Genomic DNA, 21,192 nt, shown 5'->3' on the forward strand with positions numbered 1-21,192 from the left:
TCATGGCAGGGGGGGAGGAGGGGCTGGGGGGATCGACGTCACGTCAGGCTGTGCACGCGGCTCCGGGCAGAGCAGCTGAAAGGAAGGGGGGTAGAAATAATGAGACCTTCTACTGAGTATCTCGGATCCCGAATATTTCCCCATAGCCTGGGTCCAGGGATAGGAATGCCAGAATACGTGCACCAAGCTATTACTGTAAGACTAGCATGGTCACGGATAGGAATTGTTTCCCAGCTAGGTGCAGGGAGACACGGAGCAGCACAGATCAGGAAAGGGTCTGTACTGAGTTGCTTATGGGATTATTCCTTTAAGTGAGGCACCTTACCGGGTGGTGCAGCATGAGTTCCCAATAGAGAAAAGGGGGGACAGTGCATCAGGGGGGTGCCGGAGTTGGAAAAAAATGGAGTTGACCAATCCAGGTATCCGTCGCCGCTGCTGCAGAGCGGTAACGTTTTTTTTCCAGTTTTTGGCGTGGACAGGTCCAGAGTTTGACTAAATGGTCTATGCTGGACTGGGGCTGGTTTTTGTGCGTTTTTTCCGTCCACTGATTGGTCAAGTATGTTTCTTTCCAGCTCCTATAAAGTGTAGCACAAAGAACAAGAACTGACAGCAGTTCATGGGGCAATTATAAAGATGAAAGAATTGCCATTTACAGAGTGACAGTGTATCAGTACAGGTTTTCCATACGACTACCTACCAAGTGGGCATTCAGGGATCTGCATACAGGCATTTGATGCTGGAATGCTTAGCCCTGCGCCCTCAGTAGTTTAAGTGCAAAGTGCTCCTTCCTACAGGGAGGCAGCCATTTTTTTTTGTAGTATGGGGGGTAGTAGCACGGCAAACATTGGTCAGAGGGTACAACACACAGAACTTCTAGCAGAGCTGGTATTGCAATTAAGTTCTAGGTAAGTAAATGCGATCATGAGTAAGAGCATTGCAGGCTCACCTGCAAAGCAACAGCAAGTGTGGCATCCGTAATCTGTGCATGCGACGGCCGCGCATGCACAGATAGGGGGGATGTGGAGGGAGCTTGCAATGAGGTGAGAGCTTCCAAAGGTGAAGTCCGCGGGAGCATATTTTACACAGGTAAGTACTTCGGATAGTACTTAGGTAGGGGAGAGAGGTTTAACTCCAATCTACCAAAAAAAAAAAAGAGTAAACAGAGTTCATGAGAACCATAAAGCAACGAGATCAATTACGGTATATATTGATCAATTTAAAGTGTACAGAGTACAAGCCGCAGGGCGAATCCCAAATCATTAATAAGAATTGATTTGTTTGTATTTCGATTTCAGGAGTTTGGCAATATGGACTCGAGACAGCTGCAGTGCTGGCAGCAAAGATGGAGATGTTAGTCGGATAAGCGAAAGGTTCCAGATGCCAATCTGAGGTTGGAGAACAGCGAGATTCCTGAAATTGGAAAGAGACTAAAACACGAGATTCCTGAAATTGGAAAGAGACTAAAACACGAGATTCCTGAGATCGGAAAACGACCAAAAAAACTGACTGAGCAAAGCATAGTGCAAATTGCTAATGTTTTTCTTTCCCAAGGTGGTGCTTTTATAATGAAGAGCACCGTGCTGATGGTGATCCTAGGTTGCCATTTCGTCCTAGGAGAACGAAGAGAGGACATTCTCATGTATGATAAGGGGTTAATGAGAATGCAAGGCCCAAGCATGTTAATGTTGGGTGACAAAGGTACTGATCCTTTCACACCTCCCTCCGCTTGGCACAGATGGACCAAGCAGGGATGGAGGAAAAGAGCACTTGTGCCAGGAGAAGACAAATTTCATGGCAAAATGTGGGTGAAAGGTCTGAAGGGTCAGGTGTGCGGGCAGTGGGAATTAAATGGCAGTGTAAATCTGCTATTGAATGCCACACTCCCAGAATCGATGCACCGATCCAAAGTTTTGTTAAAAGGTACATTGCAGTACAATGGGTACATGCAAAAGGTGGAGAGTGTGATTCGGGGGTACCTTGTCTTGGTTATCCAGAGTGAGATGGTTCCAGATTGAAGAGGAACGAGCAGGAGGCATCAATTCTCCTGCTGGAGAGACGCGGGGGACAACATCACACTCTGGAACTACCAACAGAGAGTGCCTCCGAAACAACGATACACACCTAAAGGCTGGAAAGCCGAGGGGTGGTGGTTCTCGAAACAAGAAGTAAAAATCGAGATCGAGCCACATTTCCAGGTGACAAAGAGGGTGGGGAGAGCGGTCCCGGGGGAGGGAAAGCCAACACAGGGAACCCCATTCACACTACACGGGTCACAACAGGGGACGATATTGCACAGTCCATATGCAGCCGCTTATCCTCATGCTAGTTGGGTAAGTGAAGAGGTACTCTTAATTGAAAGATTGCAGAGAGTACAGTCTTCCCGACCTCTGGTACATATTGTGCCTCAGGACATAAGGGGGGAAGAGGTCCAATCAGGACAGTTGGGGACATATTTTGTCAGGGAGATGCTTAAAGATCCTGTCCAACTGAGATTGGACAAGGGGAGGTATATCGATTTTTCTGGAGAAGGATCTTTTGCATGGAAGCTTCAAGATGTTTTGGTGAACAAATGGAAACGGTGCGACATTCCTTTAGGCACCGCCACTTCCTTAGTTCCCACCTCAACACATGTCTTACCCCATGACCTGAGAGGTCAACCTTTTTTGGTGCTAGACGGGGAGGTGAAACGAGTAGAGTTGTCCTCATGCGGGCAATTCTCCCAGAGGTACCTGTGTTTGCCGGGGCAAGTTAAATTTAGTGAAGAAGCCTGCGGGCTCAATAACACAGAATGCGAGGCTACCATTCAAAAGATCCACCCTGAAGCCAAACCGATAGTTCCGGTGGCTGAAGGAAAGGTTTGTTTTTTTAGCATCATGTCTAAGGACACATTCAAGGTACATTTTCATAATTGTTCCGATAAGGGGGATCTGTCAAGGGGAACATATTGGGTGAGCGGAGATCCCATATGGATCCAGTCATCCAGGTTGGATGACGTTATTTCTCAAATTGTTAAAGTGAACCTCCGGACTAAAAATCGACTCAGCAGCACTGAAAAGGCCTGGTGTTTCTTTAACAGTTTCACAGCATCAGAACTTTGTTTCTCTTATACAAGCCTCATTTTTAGCTGCACAGAAGAAAACTGCCCGGGCTTTTTTCCCCTGATACTGTGCAAAGCATGATGGGATTTCTGATGTTGTTGTTCTCGTACTGCTGTTTTGGTGCAATTTTTTTTTTTTTTACATTTTGAATTTGACATTTGAAGCCTAGCGTGTGCAGCTGAGAGGGGTAATCACGACACAGGACAGTTGGAACTGTGTCTCCTGCTCCTTGTCACATCCTTTCAACTCAAAAGATGGCTGCCCCCATGACAAAGATGGCAGCCCCCATGAATCACAAACATTTGCCTGTTCTTTTAAAACAGGGTGGGTAAGAGATTGTATTACCTATCTATTCTAATTAACATAACTAATGTAACTTGATGACAGTATGTTTGTTTAGGCTGAAGTTCCCCTTTAAGAGAACTCTAAAGTCCAAAGTTTCATGGGAAGTTCCCCTCCTGAAGGAGAACACGACATGGGACAAAGGGGAACAGGGTTTGATCCAAGACGACCACACTTTGTTACATCGGTTAAACAAGCAGTACACTAAGTTAGAGGTAAGATTTCACCATGATCCAGGTGATCTTAACGAGGTAGAACACAAAAATAAGCAGGTGAGTTCCAGTCTGACCTGGTGGAAAAGGTTTCCGGTGATGTTCCAGGGACACTCGGACTGGGCCTCTGCAGTTCAAAAGTTCTTCCTACACCCACTGGTCGTCTGGATGGGGATGACAACTTTAGGCATCATTATCCAGGTGAGATTGCGTGTTAAAATTACGTAAACCAAATTAACCTGGTCAAGAGATTAGTGCCTCATAAACAATCTCATGAACCAATATTTTTAAATTAAGGGATATACAGGGTTACGGGTATAGGTTTAGTAGTACCGGTGATGGAGCTGATTGTATAAAGGCGCTCTTTTAGAAGGCATCTGGCACTGCTCCATTGTGTAACAAACAAACGAGTTTCACTTTTCTGTGGTCATGCAAGTTTGTGAGTGATACGCAAGTGACGCAAATGCTGAGCATGTGGTATAGAGGGACTTAGAAGTAGGGCCTCCCCAGAGAGCCTGGTTACAGGAAGACCAAGAGGTCTTGCTCTCTCTCTTCCAGGGATAACCGCCTAGAGCAGAGAAGTTGTGTGAGCACGAACATCGAAAAGTGAAACCTAAAGAAAAGAAACCAGGTACTGGTGGGTTCAGAAGCTGGGATCTGCGGGTCAAGCCTTTTTAGGGGGGATTGTTATAATTTAAGTAGGCCTCAGTTATTTGGACTGAGTTAGTCAAAAAGGCTTGGGGAGCAGACCTGCCCTTTAAGGGGATTTTCTCTTAGAGAGAAAATCTTCAGTTCTGTCAGAACTAGAACATACCAAGAAGCTGTTCTATGGACAAGGCCACAGGTCTCCCTGACCTGTGCATGTACACCACTAGAACAATAAACATCAGCCATATTTACTAAACACCACATTCTTGTATGTATGTCAAAAGCCGCATTGAATATTAATGGAGTGGGTGTGTATGATGACACCACGAGTGGGTCCACCAATAGTCTGATCTAGGGGATGGCGAAGATGATGTCATATTTAACTCTTTTCTAGTCGGTATTAAAGCCCGAGTGAGCGATGGGAGCTCACTCTGCTTCTTACTTTCACACTAGCTCTCAATGCTGACTGGAACCTCTAAGTATTTTTCATTCTATATGTAATCTGATATAATGTATGCTGTACATAGGTAGTCTAGTGTAACGTAGGTTAGAAAGAAGGTACCTGATTGACTTCAGCAGGAAGTTTAATCAAGAAGCTTGTAACACAACATGAAGATTGGCGTGGCTAGGATATGATGAACTGTATCTATCTGTATATTTCTGTTTCCTGAATAAATAACGTGAATATTGAAGAAGTCTGAGAAAGTCTATCTCCTGCTTGCTGTGTTGAGAGTCAAGTTATCTCACAGTCCATGAGACGCAACTATAAGAAGTTGCTGGTGCCGGAAAAAGGTGATTAGAACAGTTTATAACAGACAGCAGTTACATCTTTCCCTGCTATCCATGGCGGCCTGCAGGGGGAATAGTAATTAACGCCACCTAGTGGTTGCGCCCGGCTAACGGAGTGGTACCTATATTTATTACTCTTATTATTTTCATGGTTTAATCTTGAAAATACGTCATGGTACAAACAACCTATTATGCTATCCTGTATTCCGACATACACAAAAAATAGAGAAACAGACATTTACATACACAATATAATAATTTATATAATGCACCACACAAATTGGCCACAAGATGGTAGCACTATACCACAATGGCCAGTACGTTATATATTTCCCAATGCTTAAATGTCATCACACCTGGGTAGATGTCCCGCCCAGAACTGGGATAAGGTCCTCCAGCACCCAAGGCTGAGACACCAAAGTGCGCCCCTCCATCCCTCCCTCCCCAGCCGTCACACACTGATTGCTATTAGACTGAGAGGGCCCCCAAAACTCTGAACACCAAAATCTCTAGTTATCTGGCTTGCAGTCACTGCCATGTATCCCCTTTTCTTATTTCTCTCTGCTTCAAAAACAGTAGAGGAATGATAGATGAGTGAGTTGTGCGCCCCCTCCTACACTGCGCCCTGAGGCTGGAGCCTCTCTCGGCCCGGCCCTGGTCCCGCCCCCTCTACCCCATAGGACCCAGATGTTATAAATGTTTGATACTGATCCCACCTCTCCAGTCTTTTTTTGTCCTTCGACCACTTCACCCCAGGTATCCGAGAATACGACTGCTACTTTTACTGATATTTTCACCCCTACCTAGCTGGATCATCTGGCTATTCCACTAGATGCCTCTGCTAGTGAAGCTCCTATCGCTATAAATTAGCTCAGAGGGAACCCCCGTTTTCTGCTGATGTTTCGCAGGGACGGATCTAGACCAAGTTGCCCCAAGTTGCGCCTGGGGCAAGGTCAGGTTTTGGCGCCTAAACTGCCATTCCCCATCCAAATTTTGCCGCCTTTTTAAGAATTCAACAAACTGCGCCTGGGGCAAGAGGCCTGCTTGCCCCCCCCCCCCCCCCCCCTAGATCTGTACCTGGTCTTTCGGGGGTAGATTGCATAACTTATAGGTATAAATTACCTCAATTTGTCAATATGTGCTCTGTAATATTTATCATCTTTTAAATAAAGATGCTGCGGGCCTGGAATCTTTCTCACCTGTTTTCTTCCCTCTCGGAGTGCGTTCCAGCCCTCTCCGCCCACCATCTGATTGGCCGCATAGTTCAGGCAGGCCAGCGGTGATGTTCGTGCGCTCCACGGAGCTGACTTCCCCCCCTGATGACGTTACTTCCTCCGCATCTCGCTTGCTGATTGGATGCGCTTCAGGAAGTAGGGGGAATGTATTTAAACAGGCGCCGCGCGTCTCTTGGCAACTGATTTTGCGGGGAGAGCGGCTAGGTACGCTTCAGCGTGGCAGAGAATGCAGAAATTCGCATAGCTAATATGGAGCAGCAGCAGATGGAAGAGGAATGCATGTGAAAAGGTTTTATCAGACGCAAGTACATGTATATGAATGTGTGTGTATGTGTGTATGTATGTATGTATATATATATATATATATATATATATATATATATATATATATATATATATATATATATAAATATATAATGTGTGTGTGTATACAGTGGGTTGCAAAAGTATTCGGCCCCCTTGAAGTTTTCCACATTTTGTCATATTATTGCCACAAACATGCATCAATTTTATTGGAATTCCACATGAAAGACCAACACAAAGTGCTGTACACATGAGAAGTGGAATGAAAATCATACATGATTCCAAACATTTTTTACAAATAAATAACTGCAAAGTGGTGTGTGCATAATTATTTGGCCCCCTTTGATCTGAGTGCAGTCAGTTGCCCATAGACCTTGCCTGATGAGTGCTAAAGACTAAATAGAGTGCACCTGTGTGTAATCTAATGTCAGTACAAATACAGCTGCTCTGTGAGGGTCTCAGAGGTTGTCTAAGAAAATATTGGGAGCAACAACACCGTGAAGTCCAAAGAACACACAAGACAGGTCAGGGATCAAGTTATTGAGAAATTTAAAGCAGGCTTAGGCTACAAAAGATTTCCAAAGCCTTGAACATCCCACGGAGCACTGTTCAAGCGATCATTCAGAAATGGAAGTAGTATGGCACAACTGTAAACCTACCAAGACAAGGCCATCTACCTAAACTCACAGGCCGAACAAGGAGAGCGCTGATCAGAAATGCAGTCAAGATGCCCATGGTGACTCTGGACGAGCTGCAGAGATGTACAGCTCAGGTGGGAGACTCTGTCCATAGGACAACTATTAGTCATGCACTGTACAAAGTTGGCCTTTAAGGAAGAGTGGCAAGAAGAAAGGCATTGTTAACAGAAAGCATAAGAAGTCCCATTTGCAGTTTGCCACAAGCCATGTGGAGGACACAGCAACCATGTGGAAGAAGGTGCTCTGGTCAGATGAGACCAAAATGGAACTTTTTGGCCAAAATGCAAAACGCTATGTGTGGCGGAAAACTAACACTGCACATCACTCTGAACACACCATCCCCACTGTCAAATATGGTGGTGGCAGCAACATGGTCAGGGGGGGGGGGGCCTTCAGCAGGGACAGGGAAGCTGGTCAGAGTTGATGGGAAGATGGATGGAGCTAAATACAGGGCAAACTTGGAAGAAAACCTCTTGGAGACTGCAAAAGACTTGAGACTGGGGTGGAGGTTCACCTTCCAGCAGGACAATGACCCTAAACATAAAGCCAGGGCAACAATGGAATGGTTTAAAACAAAACATATCTATGTGTTAGAATGGCCCCGTCGAAGTCCAGATCTAAATCCAATCGAGAATCTGTGGCAAGATCTTAAAACTGCTGTTCTCAAACGCTGTCCATCTAATCTGACTGAGCTGGAGCAGTTTTGCAAAGAAGAATGGGCAAGGATTTCAGTCTCTAGATGTGCAAAGCTGGTAGAGACATACCCTAAAAGACTGGCAGCTGTAATTGCAGCAAAAGGTGGTTCTACAAAGTATTGACTCAGGGGGCCGAATAATTATGCACACCCCACTTTGCAGTTATTTAATTGTAAAAAATGTTTGAAATCATGTATGATTTTCGTTCCACTTCTCATGTGTACACCACTTTGTATTGGTCTTTCACGTGGAATTCCAATAAAATTGATGCATGTTTGTGGCAGTAATGTGACAAAATGTGGAAAACTTCAAGGGGGCCGAATACTTTTGCAACCCACTGTACTTCACCATCCTCCTCCTCACACTTTACGTCCATAGTGTCGCCTAACTCAGACATATGAGGTGATGTAACTTGCTTAGCGCCTTCATCTGGTTGTAACAATATTGTCTGTGAATCAGTTAATTCCCCACCAAATAACTCCTGTGAAGTGTCAAATGCAGCGGATGTGGAGCTTGTAGTAGCGATGGTGGCTGCGGAAGATGAGGTGTTCTGTGTTAAATAGTCAACTACGTCCTGACAATCTTGGGAGTTGATGGGACGTGCCTTCTTCTGAGCACTGTACTTTGGTCCAGGGCCACACGAAATCATGTCAGCACGACCTCAAAACAGACCTGTCGGGTGGTCTGCCTCTGGGTCTGCCTCCCCGACCTGTTTTGTCCATATCAGGGGGGAATGAAGTGAAAGGTATGCACTGACTTGACTAATACAATGTGCAGTCACACAGGTGCAGTGAAAGGTGACTGGTATTACAATACAATGTGCAGCTGTCACACAGGTGCAGTTAACAGGTATGCACGGACGGGTATATTACACAGCGTGCGGTCACACAGGTACTGTGAACAATTATGCAATGACTGGTATTACAAATTTGCAGCTGTCACACACACAGGTACCGTGAACAGGTGCAGTGACTGGTGGTATATAACACTGCATGCGCTCACGTCGATAGGTAGGTGCCTGAACAGGTGGGTATGCAGTGATTGGTATTACAAATGTGCAGCTGTCACACACACAGGTACCGTGAACAGGTGCAGTGACTGGTGGTATTAATGCATGCGCTCACTTAGGTAGGTAGGTTCACTGAACAGGTGGGTATGCAGTGATTGGTATTACAATACAATGTGCATCTGTCACACAGGTGCAGTTAACCGGTATGCACGGACTGGTATATTACACAGCGTGTGGTCACACAGATACTGTGAGCAATTATGCAATGACTGGTATTACAAATTTGCAGCTGTCACACACACAGGTACCGTGAACAGGTGCAGTGACTGGTGGTATATAACACTGCGTGCGCTCACGTAGGTAAGTAGGTGCACTGAACAGGTGGGTGCAGTGATTGGTGTTACAAATGTGCAGCTGTCACTCACACACACACACACACAGGTACCGTGAACAGGTGCAGTGATTGGTGGTATTAACAATACGTGCGCTCATGTAGGTAGGTAGGTGCACTGAACAGCTGGGTATGCAGTGATTGGTATTACAAATGTGAAGCTGTCACACACACACACAGGTACCGTGAACAGGTGCAGTGACACTGCGTACGCTCACATAGGTGCACTGAACAGGTGGGTATGCAGTGATTGGTATTACAATACAATGTGCAGCTGTCACACAGGTGCAGTTAACAGGTATGCTTGGACTGGTATATTACACAGCGTGCGGTCACACAGGTATTGTAAACAATTATGCAATGACTGGTATTACAAATTTGCAGCTGTCACACACACAGGTACCATGAACAGGTGCAGTGACTGGTGGTATATAACACTGCATGCGCTCACGTAGGTAAGTAGGTGCACTGAACAGGTGGGTGCAGTGATTCTTATTACAAATGTGCACCTGTCACACACACACACACACACACAGAGACACAGGTACCGTGAACAGGTGCAGTGACACTGCGTGGGGTCACGTAGGTAGGTAGGTGCACTGAATAGGTGGGTATGCAATGATTGGTATTACAAATGTGCACCTGTCTCACACACACACACAGGTACCGTGAACAGCTGCAGTGACACTGTGTGCGGTCACGTAGGTAGGTAGATGCACTGAACAACAACAGGTGGGTATGCAGTGATTGGTATTACAAATGTGTAGCTGCCTGTCACACACACAGGTAGTCACTGAATGTGCTGGGCCTGGCAGTGGCACAGTAGGAATTACCAAGGTATGTTCAACACAAGTGTCTGTGGGACACACACACAAAAAAATAGATCACAAGAACAACATTAGCTCTCAAAAGAGCTGTTGAGGATGAGGAGTGCTTTTTAGCAATAAGATCAGCAAGAAGGAGCAACCTAACAAGCCTAACACAAGAGCCTAACTAAGCTTTCCCTGCATTTTATAAGGGGGGGGGGGGGAGCTCCAGGAGGGAGTGTAGCCTATTTGGCTACCCTGTGCCTGCTGACTGTGATGTAGAGGGTCAAAGTTGACCCTAATGATGCAGTATAGGGGGCGGGTCGAACTCGCATAAAGTTCACGTTCGCAAATAAGTTTGCATGCGAACCGTTCGGGCCATCTCTACTAGACACCAGGGAACTGTATAGGGAAAGGAGGAGGACACTTGACACCAAGAAACTGTATAAGGGAGGAAGGACCACTAAACATCAGGGGCAGTGGCGTAGGGACCAGGGTCGCAACGGTCGCCATGGCGACCGGGCCCGGCTTCTAAAGAGGCGGGGAGGGGCCCGGGGGGCCCATGTTCGTGTGGAGGGCATCCCTGGGGGTCAGCGCTATTTGGAGGGGGAGCCGCAGCCGCGGGGAGGGCAGCCCGACCTCTCCCTCCCTTCCTCTCCCCGGGCCCCCCCCCCCCCCCTCAGATGCAGAGTTAGCGGCGCATGGAAGCGCTGTAGGCAGAACTCACCTCCCTGCGTTCCACTCGCCGCTGGTCTCCTCCCGCTCTGCAGTGCATTGATGCTGTTAACACGCTGCTTCCGGCTAAACAGGAAACGGCGTGTGTAACAGCATCTATGCAGAGCGGGAGGAGATCAGCGGCGAGTGGAACCAGGGACGGAGGTGAGTTCTGCCTACAGCGCTTCCGTGCGCGCTCACTCTGCATCTGAGGGGGGGGGCCCCGGGGAGAGAAAGGGAGGGAGAGGTCGGGCTGCCCTCCCCACGGCTGCGGCTCCCCCCTCCATAATGTGGGGGCAAAGCGGGGGCAGCTACCTAATCTATCCGGGGGGGCAGCTACCTAATCTATCCTGGGAGGGCAGCTACCTAATCTATCCTGGGGGGCAGCTACCTACCTAATCTATCCTGGGGGGCAGCTACCTACCTAATCTATCCTGGGGGGGCAGCTACCTACCTAATCTATCCTGGGGGGGGCAGCTACCTACCTAATCTATCCTGGGGGGCAGCTACCTACCTAATCTATCCTGGGGGGGTCAGCTACCTACCTAATCTTTCCTGGGGGGCAGCTACCTACCTAATCTATCCTGGGGGGGGGGGGCAGCTACCTACCTAATCTATCCTGGGGGGGCAGCTACCTACCTAATCTTTCCGGGGGGGCAGCTACCTACCTAATCTATCCTGGGGGGGGGCAGCTACCTACTCTACCCTATCCTGGGGGGCAGCTAACTACCTAATCTATCCTGGGGGGGGGGGGGGGCAGCTACCTAATCTATCCTGGGGGGCAGCTACCTAATCTATCCTGGGGGGCAGCTACCTAATCTAACCTATACTGGGGGCAGCTACCTAATCTAACCTATACTGGGGGGCACCTACCTAATCTAACCTATACTGGGGGGCACCTACCTAATCTAACCTTATACTGGGGGGCACCTACCTAATCTAACCTTATACTGGGGGGCACCTACCTAATCTAACCTATACTGGGGGGCACCTACCTATCTAAACTATACTGGGGGCACCTACCTCATCTAACCTATACTGGGGGGCAGCTACCTAATCAAACCTTATACTGGGGGGCACCTACCTAATCTAACCTTATACTGGGGGGCACCTACCTAATCTAACCTATACTGGGGGTCACCTACCTATCTAACCTATACTGGGGGGCACCTACCTTATCTAACCTATACTGGGGGGCAGCTACCTAATCTAACTTATACTGGGGGGCACCTACCTATCTAACCTATACTGGGGGCACTTACTTATCTAACCTGTATTGGGGGCACCTAGCTAGCCTATACAGGTGGCAACTATACTGGCTACCTATATTGGAGGCACCTACCTAACTAACCTATACTGGGGGCACCTACCTATCTAACCTATGCTGGGGGCAACTATTCTGGCTACCTATATTAGAGGCACCCACCTAGTTAACCTGTAGTGGGGGCACCTGTCTAACTTATCTAACTTATACCAGCGGCGCCTGCCTATCTAACCTATACTGGGGGCAACTATACTGGCTACCTATGCTGGAGGCACCTACCTGGCTAACCTATACCGGGGGCAACTATACTGGCTTACCTATGCCTGGCTGCCTACCTATACTGGGGGGACCTATAGCTGGCTATAGGGATTCGAATATGTGTGTGCGTCAGGTGTTGCCGGGGGAGGGGGGCTGTTGTTGCCGGGGGGGGGGGCTATTGTTGCCGGGGGGGGCCACATCCAGATTCCGCATCGGGGCCCAGAGGTTTGTAGCTACGCCACTGATCAGGGGATTGTATAGAGGAGGGAGGGAGGACCACTATACACCAGCAAACTGTACAGGGGAGGGAGGAGGACCTCTAGACACCAGGGAACTGTATAGGGGATGGAGGGGTGGTATTAAACACCAGGGAACTTTATAAGGGAGATAAGTGGCCACTATACATTGAGGTTGGCTCGCGACTTGGTCCCAGAGCTCAACTTCGGCCCACTTTGAATTTGAGTTTGACACCCCTGATCTAGAACAACCCCTGTTTACACTAGCAAGGATATTGAGCCTGTGTTCAGTCGGGTATGTAAAGTTTCTATTGTTCATAAGTAGTGTTGGGCGAACACCTAGATGTTCGGGTTCGCGAACGTTCGCCGAACATCGCCGCGATGTTCGGGTGTTCGACCCGAACTCCGAACATAATGGAAGTCAATGGGGACCCGAACTTTCGTGCTTTGTAAAGCTTCCTTACATGCTACATACCCCAAATTTGCAGGGTATGTGCACCTTGGGAGTGGGTACAAGAGGGAAAAAAATTTAGCAAAAAGAGCTTATAGTTTTTGAGAAAATCGATTTTAAAGTTTCAAAGGGAAAACTGTCTTTTAAATGCGGGAAATGTCTGTTTTCTTTGCACAGGTAACATGCTTTTTGTCGGCATGCAGTCATAAATGTAATACATATAAGAGGTTCCAGGAAAAGGGACCGGTAACGCTAACCCAGCAGCAGCACACGTGATGGAACAGGAGGAGGGTGGCGCAGGAGGAGAAGGCCACGCTTTGAGACACAACAACCCAGGCCTTGCATGAGGACAAGAAGCGTGCGGATAGCAATTTGCATTTTGTCGCCATGCAGTCATAAATGTAATACAGATGAGAGGTTCAATAAACAGGGACCGGAAACGCTAACCCATCACAGATGTTCATTGTTCATGTTACTTGGTTGGGGTCCGGGAGTGTTGCGTAGTCGTTTCCAATCCAGGATTGATTCATTTTAATTTGAGTCAGACGGTCTGCATTTTCTGTGGAGAGGCGGATACGCCGATCTGTGACGATGCCTCCGGCAGCACTGAAACAGCGTTCCGACATAACGCTGGCTGCCGGGCAAGCCAGCACCTCTATTGCGTACATTGCCAGTTTGTGCCTGGTGTCTAGCTTCGATACCCAATAGTTGAAGGGTGCAGATGGATTGTTCAACACAGCTATGCCATCTGACATGTAGTCCTTGACCATCTTCTCCAGGCGATCGGTGTTGGAGGTGGATCTGCACGCTTGCTGTTCTGTGTGCTGCTGCATGGGTGTCAGAAAATTTTCCCACTCCAAGGACACTGCCGATACCATTCCCTTTTGGGCACTAGCTGCGGCTTGTGTTGTTTGCTGCCCTCCTGGTCGTCCTGGGTTTGCGGAAGTCAGTCTGTCGGCGTACAACTGGCTAGAGGAGGGGTAGGATGTCAATCTCCTCTCTAAAGTCTCCACAAGGGCCTGCTGGTATTCTTCCATTTTGACTCTTTCTTCAAGCAGTTTTGGAACATTGTGTTTGTACCGTGGATCCAGAAGGGTATAAACCCAGTAATTGGTGTTGTCCAGAATGCGCACAATGCGTGGGTCGCGTTCAATGCAGTCCTAGGCCGAAGAGGTCATAGCCTAGGGTCACAAAAACCTGTTTATTTGGGCAATTTCAATGGTAGCGATGCTGACGTACATAAATCTCAGCCATGGCCGTTAGCAACGTCTGAATTTCACGAAATGTCTCATGCAGGTAGAAGACATATTGTTAGACTTGGATTCCAAAGATGGGGTCCCTACATCTCTGCACACCAGCGTTACAGGGGTCCAAAATTGGTAAAATCCCCCATAGGCTTTCATTGCCTCCCTATTTCACTTTCCAAAATCTCACATCTTTTCAAAGGGCAATTGCTCAGCAGTGGCAAATTTTCTAGCATTGTAGGGACCCTTAGGGGGAACATGACTGGTGAGTTTCGGGCCCCTAGGCCGAAGAGGTCATAGCCTAGGGTCACAAAAACCTGTTTATTTGGGCTATTTCAATGGTAGTGATGCTGACGTACATAAATCTCAGCCATGGCCGTTAGCAACGTCTGAATTTCACGAAATGTCTCATGCAGGTAGAAGACATATTGTTAGACTTGGATTCCAAAGATGGGGTCCCTACATCTCTGCAAACCAGAGTTACAGGGGTCCAAAATTGGTAAAATCCCCCATAGGCTTTCATTGCCTCCCTATATCACTTTACAAAATCTCACATCTTTTCAAAGGGCAATTGCTCAGCAGTGGCAAATTTCCTAGCATTGTAGGGACCCTTAGGGGGAACATGGCTGGTGAGTTTCGGGCCCCTAGGCCGAAGAGGTCATAGCCTAGGGTCACAAAAACCTGTTTATTTGGGCTATTTCAATGGTAGTGATGGTGACGTACATAAATCTCAGCCATGGCCGTTAGCAACGTCTGAATTTCACGAAATGTCTCATGCAGGTAGAAGACATATTGTTAGACTTGGATTCCAAAGATGGGGTCCCTACATCTCTGCAAACCAGAGTTACAGGGGTCCAAAATTGGTAAAATCCCCCATAGGCTTTCATTGCCTCCCTATTTCACTTTCCAAAATCTCACATTTTTTCAAAGGGCAATTGCTCAGCAGTGGCAAATTTCCTAGCATTGTAGGGACCCTTAGGGGGAACATGACTGGTGAGTTTCGGGCCCCTAGGCCGAAGAGGTCATAGCCTAGGGTCACAAAAACCTGTTTATTTGGGCTATTTCAATGGTAGTGATGCTGACGTACATAAATCTCAGCCATGGCCGTTAGCAACGTCTGAATCTCACGAAATGTCTCATGCAGGTAGAAGACATATTGTTAGACTTGGATTCCAAAGATGGGGTCCCTACATCTCTGCAAACCAGAGTTACAGGGGTCCAAAATTGGTAAAATCCCCCATAGGCTTTCATTGCCTCCCTATTTCACTTTCCAAAATCTCACATCTTTTCAAAGGGCAATTGCTCAGCAGTGGCAAATTTTCTAGCATTGTAGGGACCCTTAGGGGGAACATGACTGGTGAGTTTCGGGCCCCTAGGCCGAAGAGGTCATAGCCTAGGGTCACAAAAACCTGTTTATTTGGGCTATTTCAGTGGTAGTGATGCTGACGTACATAAATCTCAGCCATGGCCGTTAGCAACGTCTGAATCTCACGAAATGTCTCATGTAGGTAGAAGACATATTGTTAGACTTGGATTCCAAAGATGGGGTCTCTACATCTCTGCAAACCAGAGTTACAGGGCTCCAAAATTGGTAAAATCCCCCATAGGCTTTCATTGGGCCTACTATTTACCGTTCCAAAATCTCACACCATTTCAAAGGGCAATAGCTCAGCAGTGGCAAAACTCACCAGTCATGATCCCCCTAAGAGTCCCTACAATGCTAGAAAATTTGGTACTGCTGAGCCATTGCCCTTTGAAAAGATGTGAGATTTTGGAAAGTGAAATAGGGAGGCAATGAAAGCCTATGGGGGATTTTACCAATTTTGGACCCCCTGTAACTCTGGTTTGCAGAGATGTAGGGACCCCATCTTTGGAATCCAAGTCTAACAATATGTCTTCTACCTGCATGAGACATTTCGTGAAATTCAGACGTTGCTAACGGCCATGGCTGAGATTTATGTACGTAAGCATCACTACCATTGAAATAGCCCAAATAAACAGGTTTTTGTGACCCTAGGCTATGACCTCTTCGGTCTAGGGGCCCGAAACTCACCAGTCATGTTCCCCCTAAGGGTCCCTACAATGCTAGAAAATTTGCCACTGCTGAGCCATTGCCCTTTGAAAAGATGTGAGCTTTTGGAAAGTGAAATAGGGAGGCAATGAAAGCCTATGGGGGATTTTACCAATTTTGGACCCCTGTAATTCTGGTTTGCAGAGATGTAGGGACCCCATCTTTGGAATCCAAGTCTAACAATATGTCTTCTACCTGCATGAGACATTTCGTGAAATTCAGACGTTGCTAACGGCCATGGCTGAGATTTATGTACGTCAGCATCACTACCATTGAAATTGCCCAAATAAACAGGTTTTTGTGACCCTAGGCTATGACCTCTTCGGCGTAGGACTGCATTGAACGCGACCCACGCATTGTGCGCATTCTGGACAACACCAATTACTGGGTTTATACCCTTCTGGATCCACGGTACAAACACAATGTTCCAAAACTGCTTGAAGAAAGAGTCAAAATGGAAGAATACCAGCAGGCCCTTGTGGAGACTTTAGAGAGGAGATTGACATCCTACCCCTCCTCTAGCCAGTTGTACGCCGACAGACTGACTTCCGCAAACCCAGGACGACCAGGAGGGCAGCAAACAACACAAGCCACAGCTAGTGCCCAAAAGGGAATGGTATCGGCAGTGTCCTTGGAGTGGGAAAATTTTCTGACACCCATGCAGCAGCACACAGAACAGCAAGCGTGCAGATCCACCTCCAACACCGATCGCCTGGAGAAGATGGTCAAGGACTACATGTCAGATGGCATAGCTGTGTTGAACAATCCATCTGCACCCTTCAACTATTGGGTATCGAAGCTAGACACCAGGCACAAACTGGCAATGTACGCAATAGAGGTGCTGGCTTGCCCGGCAGCCAGCGTTATGTCGGAACGCTGTTTCAGTGCTGCCGGAGGCATCGTCACAGATCGGCGTATCCGCCTCTCCACAGAAAATGCAGACCGTCTGACTCAAATTAAAATGAATCAATCCTGGATTGGAAACGACTACGCAACACTCCCTGACCCCAACCAAGTAACATGAACAATGAACATCTGTGATGGGTTAGCGTTTCCGGTCCCTGTTTATTGAACCTCTCATCTGTATTACATTTATGACTGCATGGTGACAAAATGCAAATTGCTATCCGCACGCTTCTTGTCCTCATGCAAGGCCTGGGTTGTTGTGTCTCAAAGCGTGGCCTTCTCCTCCTGCGCCACCCTCCTCCTGTTCCATCACGTGTGCTGCTGCTGGGTTAGCGTTACCGGTCCCTTTTCCTGGAACCTCTTATATGTATTACATTTATGACTGCATGCCGACAAAAAGCATGTTACCTGTGCAAAGAAAACAGACATTTCCCGCATTTAAAAGACAGTTTTCCCTTTGAAACTTTAAAATCGATTTTCTCAAAAACTATAAGCTCTTTTTGCTAAAAAAAAAAATCCTCTTGTACCCACTGTAAATTTGGGGTATGTAGCATGTAAGGAGGCTTTACAAAGCACGAAAGTTCGGGTCCCCATTGACTTCCATTATGTTTGGAGTTCGGCTCGAACACCCGAACATCGCGGCCATGTTCGGCCCGAACCCGAACATCTAGATGTTCGTCTAAAACACTGTAGGAGGCGCCCTTAAGTCGTGCGCCTACTATCATTGACGCACGACCAACGGATGTGACGTCACGCTGGTCCCGAACTTCCGCCATCACAGGCGCACTCCCCGCAGTCTTTAGATTTAAGGAGCAGCACAGTGGACCGCCCAAGCTACATGTCTCCAACGAACTGGTAAGCCTGTCTGCCGCCCGCCGCCCTCCTTGCCTTAACCCTCCTCCCTCCCTCACTGGACACCTCAAGTTCATGCGGGGTCACCAGGGACCACATTTACGATAGATCCCATCATTTGCATCACAGCCCACCACTCACCCTATTTCCCTCCCCTAGTCCAGATGCATCGAATTTTGCCATATACCCCCCTCACATTAGCCCCCCTCCCTCCACGTCAGACCCATCGATACATAGACCCCATCACTAACATAAGTGGGTCATCTGCTGCTCCCATACAGATAGACTCTCTCTATCATAACATAGACCCCACCATTAGCTTAAGTCACCCTAACCCTCTGCACTCCGCTGCTTCTATACAAATAGACATTCTGAACCATGTTATCAAAATCGACACCTTTTTGTTTAGTAAGTTGACATTAGTAGGGATTTGGTATATACTAGGTATATTAGCCTGATATTTTAATTTCATTTAGAATATACCTATATATTTTTATATATTTTTATATGGATGTTTATATATTAGTTATTTATGATCTATGATCTTAGATAACAGAGATGAGGTGTATGTGTATATATATACGTGGATATATTTCAATGTCATGCCTGTACATGTTAATGTTGGACTGTTATTTTAATTGTTATTTTTATATGAAATGAGATGTTTTAGCCTAAGCGCCACTATGTTTCTATTTCTTTCTCTAAAGCACTTTATTTGACCTGAAGAAGCGATTTACAGTCGCGAAACGCGTTGTCCAGTCCATAGTGCTATAAATAAACTCAATTTATATGATCCGTATGTGTACGAGCCTTCATAACAGGTAAGACGCATTACGCTTACCTGTGATCAATTGGTATTGTATTTTATAACGAGACTTAAGGGCGCCTCCTACGTGGGGTCAGACCTACTGTAAGCTTATTATAGTGGTTTCTTTTTCCGGGAGCAGCGACCTGACAAGGCCGAGTGGGGACGGTACTTCCCCACATGTTCTTATGGTGGTTGCTTAAACAGCAACCTAGAATTGTGAGTATATTTTATCTACATTAGATCCTCTTACGCAACGGTAATACACGATATCGGGCTCCCGGTGTCCCTGTGTTTTTTATCTCTACTAGTTCATCTAGATGTTCGCCCAACACTACACGTGACCCATTCGGCCAATCACAGCGCTAGCCGAACGTTCGGGTAACGTTCGGCCATGCGCTCTTAGTTCGGCCATATGGCCAAACTCGAACATCACCCGAATAGGGTGATGTTCTGCAGAACCCGAACAGTGGCGAACACTGTTCGCCCAACACTATTCATAAGTCCCACCCCAGAAAAGAGATGCACAAAAATAAGACATAAAATATCAACCATCCAAAAGAGGTTGTAATGCTGGAACTGTGAGTAAAAAGGAGGCACCAAGTATGACATAATAATTAAAACAATGAAGGAGTTTAAGTGTTGACTTATTTCCATAAGATGTTATCACTAAGAAAAATTTATTAAATTGCACTTATAAGGTGACTCGCTTCATGGGTGACTCCCTCGCGTACATGCAAAAAGGGCATCAGGGAAAAAAGGGTGCCTGGTGTAAACGTTAATCTGAAATGTTGTTTATAAAAAAAAATTATATTTTAATATTTCATTTACAATAATGTTTTTCAAATTCAGATAATTAAATAATGTATATGAAATGTTGTATTGGTAAAACGCTATTCTCTGTAATTATAGACGGAAACTTACAATAACGTTTGTATATTCACAATGACGATTGTAATTATTATGATTTAAAACGGAGTTTACATAAAAGATGTTTAAGTACTGTTTGTTAAAAAATTTTAATGATTTAACCAGACTAGGGCCCCTAAGTGATATTTTCTAACTTGTTATTTAAATCACCAGAAAGCAAGAAAATACTTAAAATAGTTTTGATAGTACTTTTCCACCTGCTTTTTGGTACTTTTTCAATTGCAAAGTGCTACAAAGTTATTCTAAATAGAAGATGAAAAATTATCTCCTAGGAGAAAGCTCAGGAGAAAAAGTGAATTGCATATGGCCCCAGGATCCAAAAACATATTTTTATGTTTTATACTACTCTAAAGTTTCTAAACGATATTTTGTAACAATTTTATTACATAATTGATAAACCTTTAAAAAGTCATTTAGTAAAGATTAAAACTTAATTCACATATTTCAAAAAATGAAATCATTAAAAATATAAGTATGTTCATAATAACTGTAGTAGAACATTAGTAAATATTACTAACATTTTACTACAACTAAACCTAACCCTACTCTCACACAGGACCCTCCCTCTACTTATCCCTAACCCTTAGACCCCCCTGATGGTGCCTAACCCTAAGACCCCCCTGATGGTGCCTAACCCTAAATCTCCCCTGGTGGTGCCTAACTCTAAGACCCCCCGGGTGGTGCCTCTCCCTAAGACCCCCCTGGTCGTTCCTAACCCTAAGACCCCCCTGGTGGTGCCTAACCCTAAGACCCCCCTGGTGGTGCCTAACCCTAAGACCCGCCTGGTGGTGCCTAACCCTAAATCTCCCCTGGTGGTGCCTAGCCCTAAATCTCCCCTGGTGGTTCCTAACCCTAAATCCCCGTTTAGTGATCGCTTTATTGTGTGAATAATAATGTTTTACAAATAGTGACTGCAAAAAATATATTACAATGTACTTACTGATCGCTTTATTATGTGGATAATAATTTTTTACAAAGAGTAAGTGATAACATTTTAAATAACGTTTTAGTTAAATACGATATATATGTTTAGTATGTTTGTAAACATTATTCGTCAGATTTAGCTATTGCTCTGTTTATCAGATGGATAGTAGTGTTTTATAAGTATTAAGAATGAAAAACAATATATATATATGATTTTCATTCCTTTTTATTACTGTTTTAATGACTTTTATCGTACTTGATATCTTATAGAGGTAAGTTAATATTGCATTCCTTTTTATAATTGCTTTAAT

At 46.0% G+C, this 21,192-nt stretch overlaps 1 protein-coding gene and 1 long non-coding RNA gene across 6 annotated transcripts in view; one reads left to right on the plus strand and one right to left on the minus strand.

The window, feature by feature from the left end:
• The window catches only part of WIPF1 (WAS/WASL interacting protein family member 1), a 179,749-nt gene extending 160,747 nt beyond the window's left edge, over positions 1–19,002 (plus strand). For all 5 annotated transcript variants that reach the window (XM_068245472.1, XM_068245473.1, XM_068245475.1 and 2 more), the window contains one exon: positions 18,930–19,002. In XM_068245472.1, the coding sequence (XP_068101573.1) occupies positions 18,930–18,946 (17 nt within the window). In that variant the 3' untranslated portion in view covers positions 18,947–19,002. The remainder of the gene's footprint in view (positions 1–18,929) is intronic.
• Positions 1–21,192, minus strand: part of LOC137524941 (uncharacterized) — a 166,689-nt gene that overhangs the window by 78,667 nt on the left and 66,830 nt on the right. The gene's annotated exons all lie outside the window — the stretch shown is intronic.

The sequence above is a fragment of the Hyperolius riggenbachi genome, chromosome 7, assembly GCF_040937935.1.
Source record: "Hyperolius riggenbachi isolate aHypRig1 chromosome 7, aHypRig1.pri, whole genome shotgun sequence".
Classification (NCBI taxonomy): Eukaryota; Metazoa; Chordata; class Amphibia; order Anura; family Hyperoliidae; genus Hyperolius; species Hyperolius riggenbachi.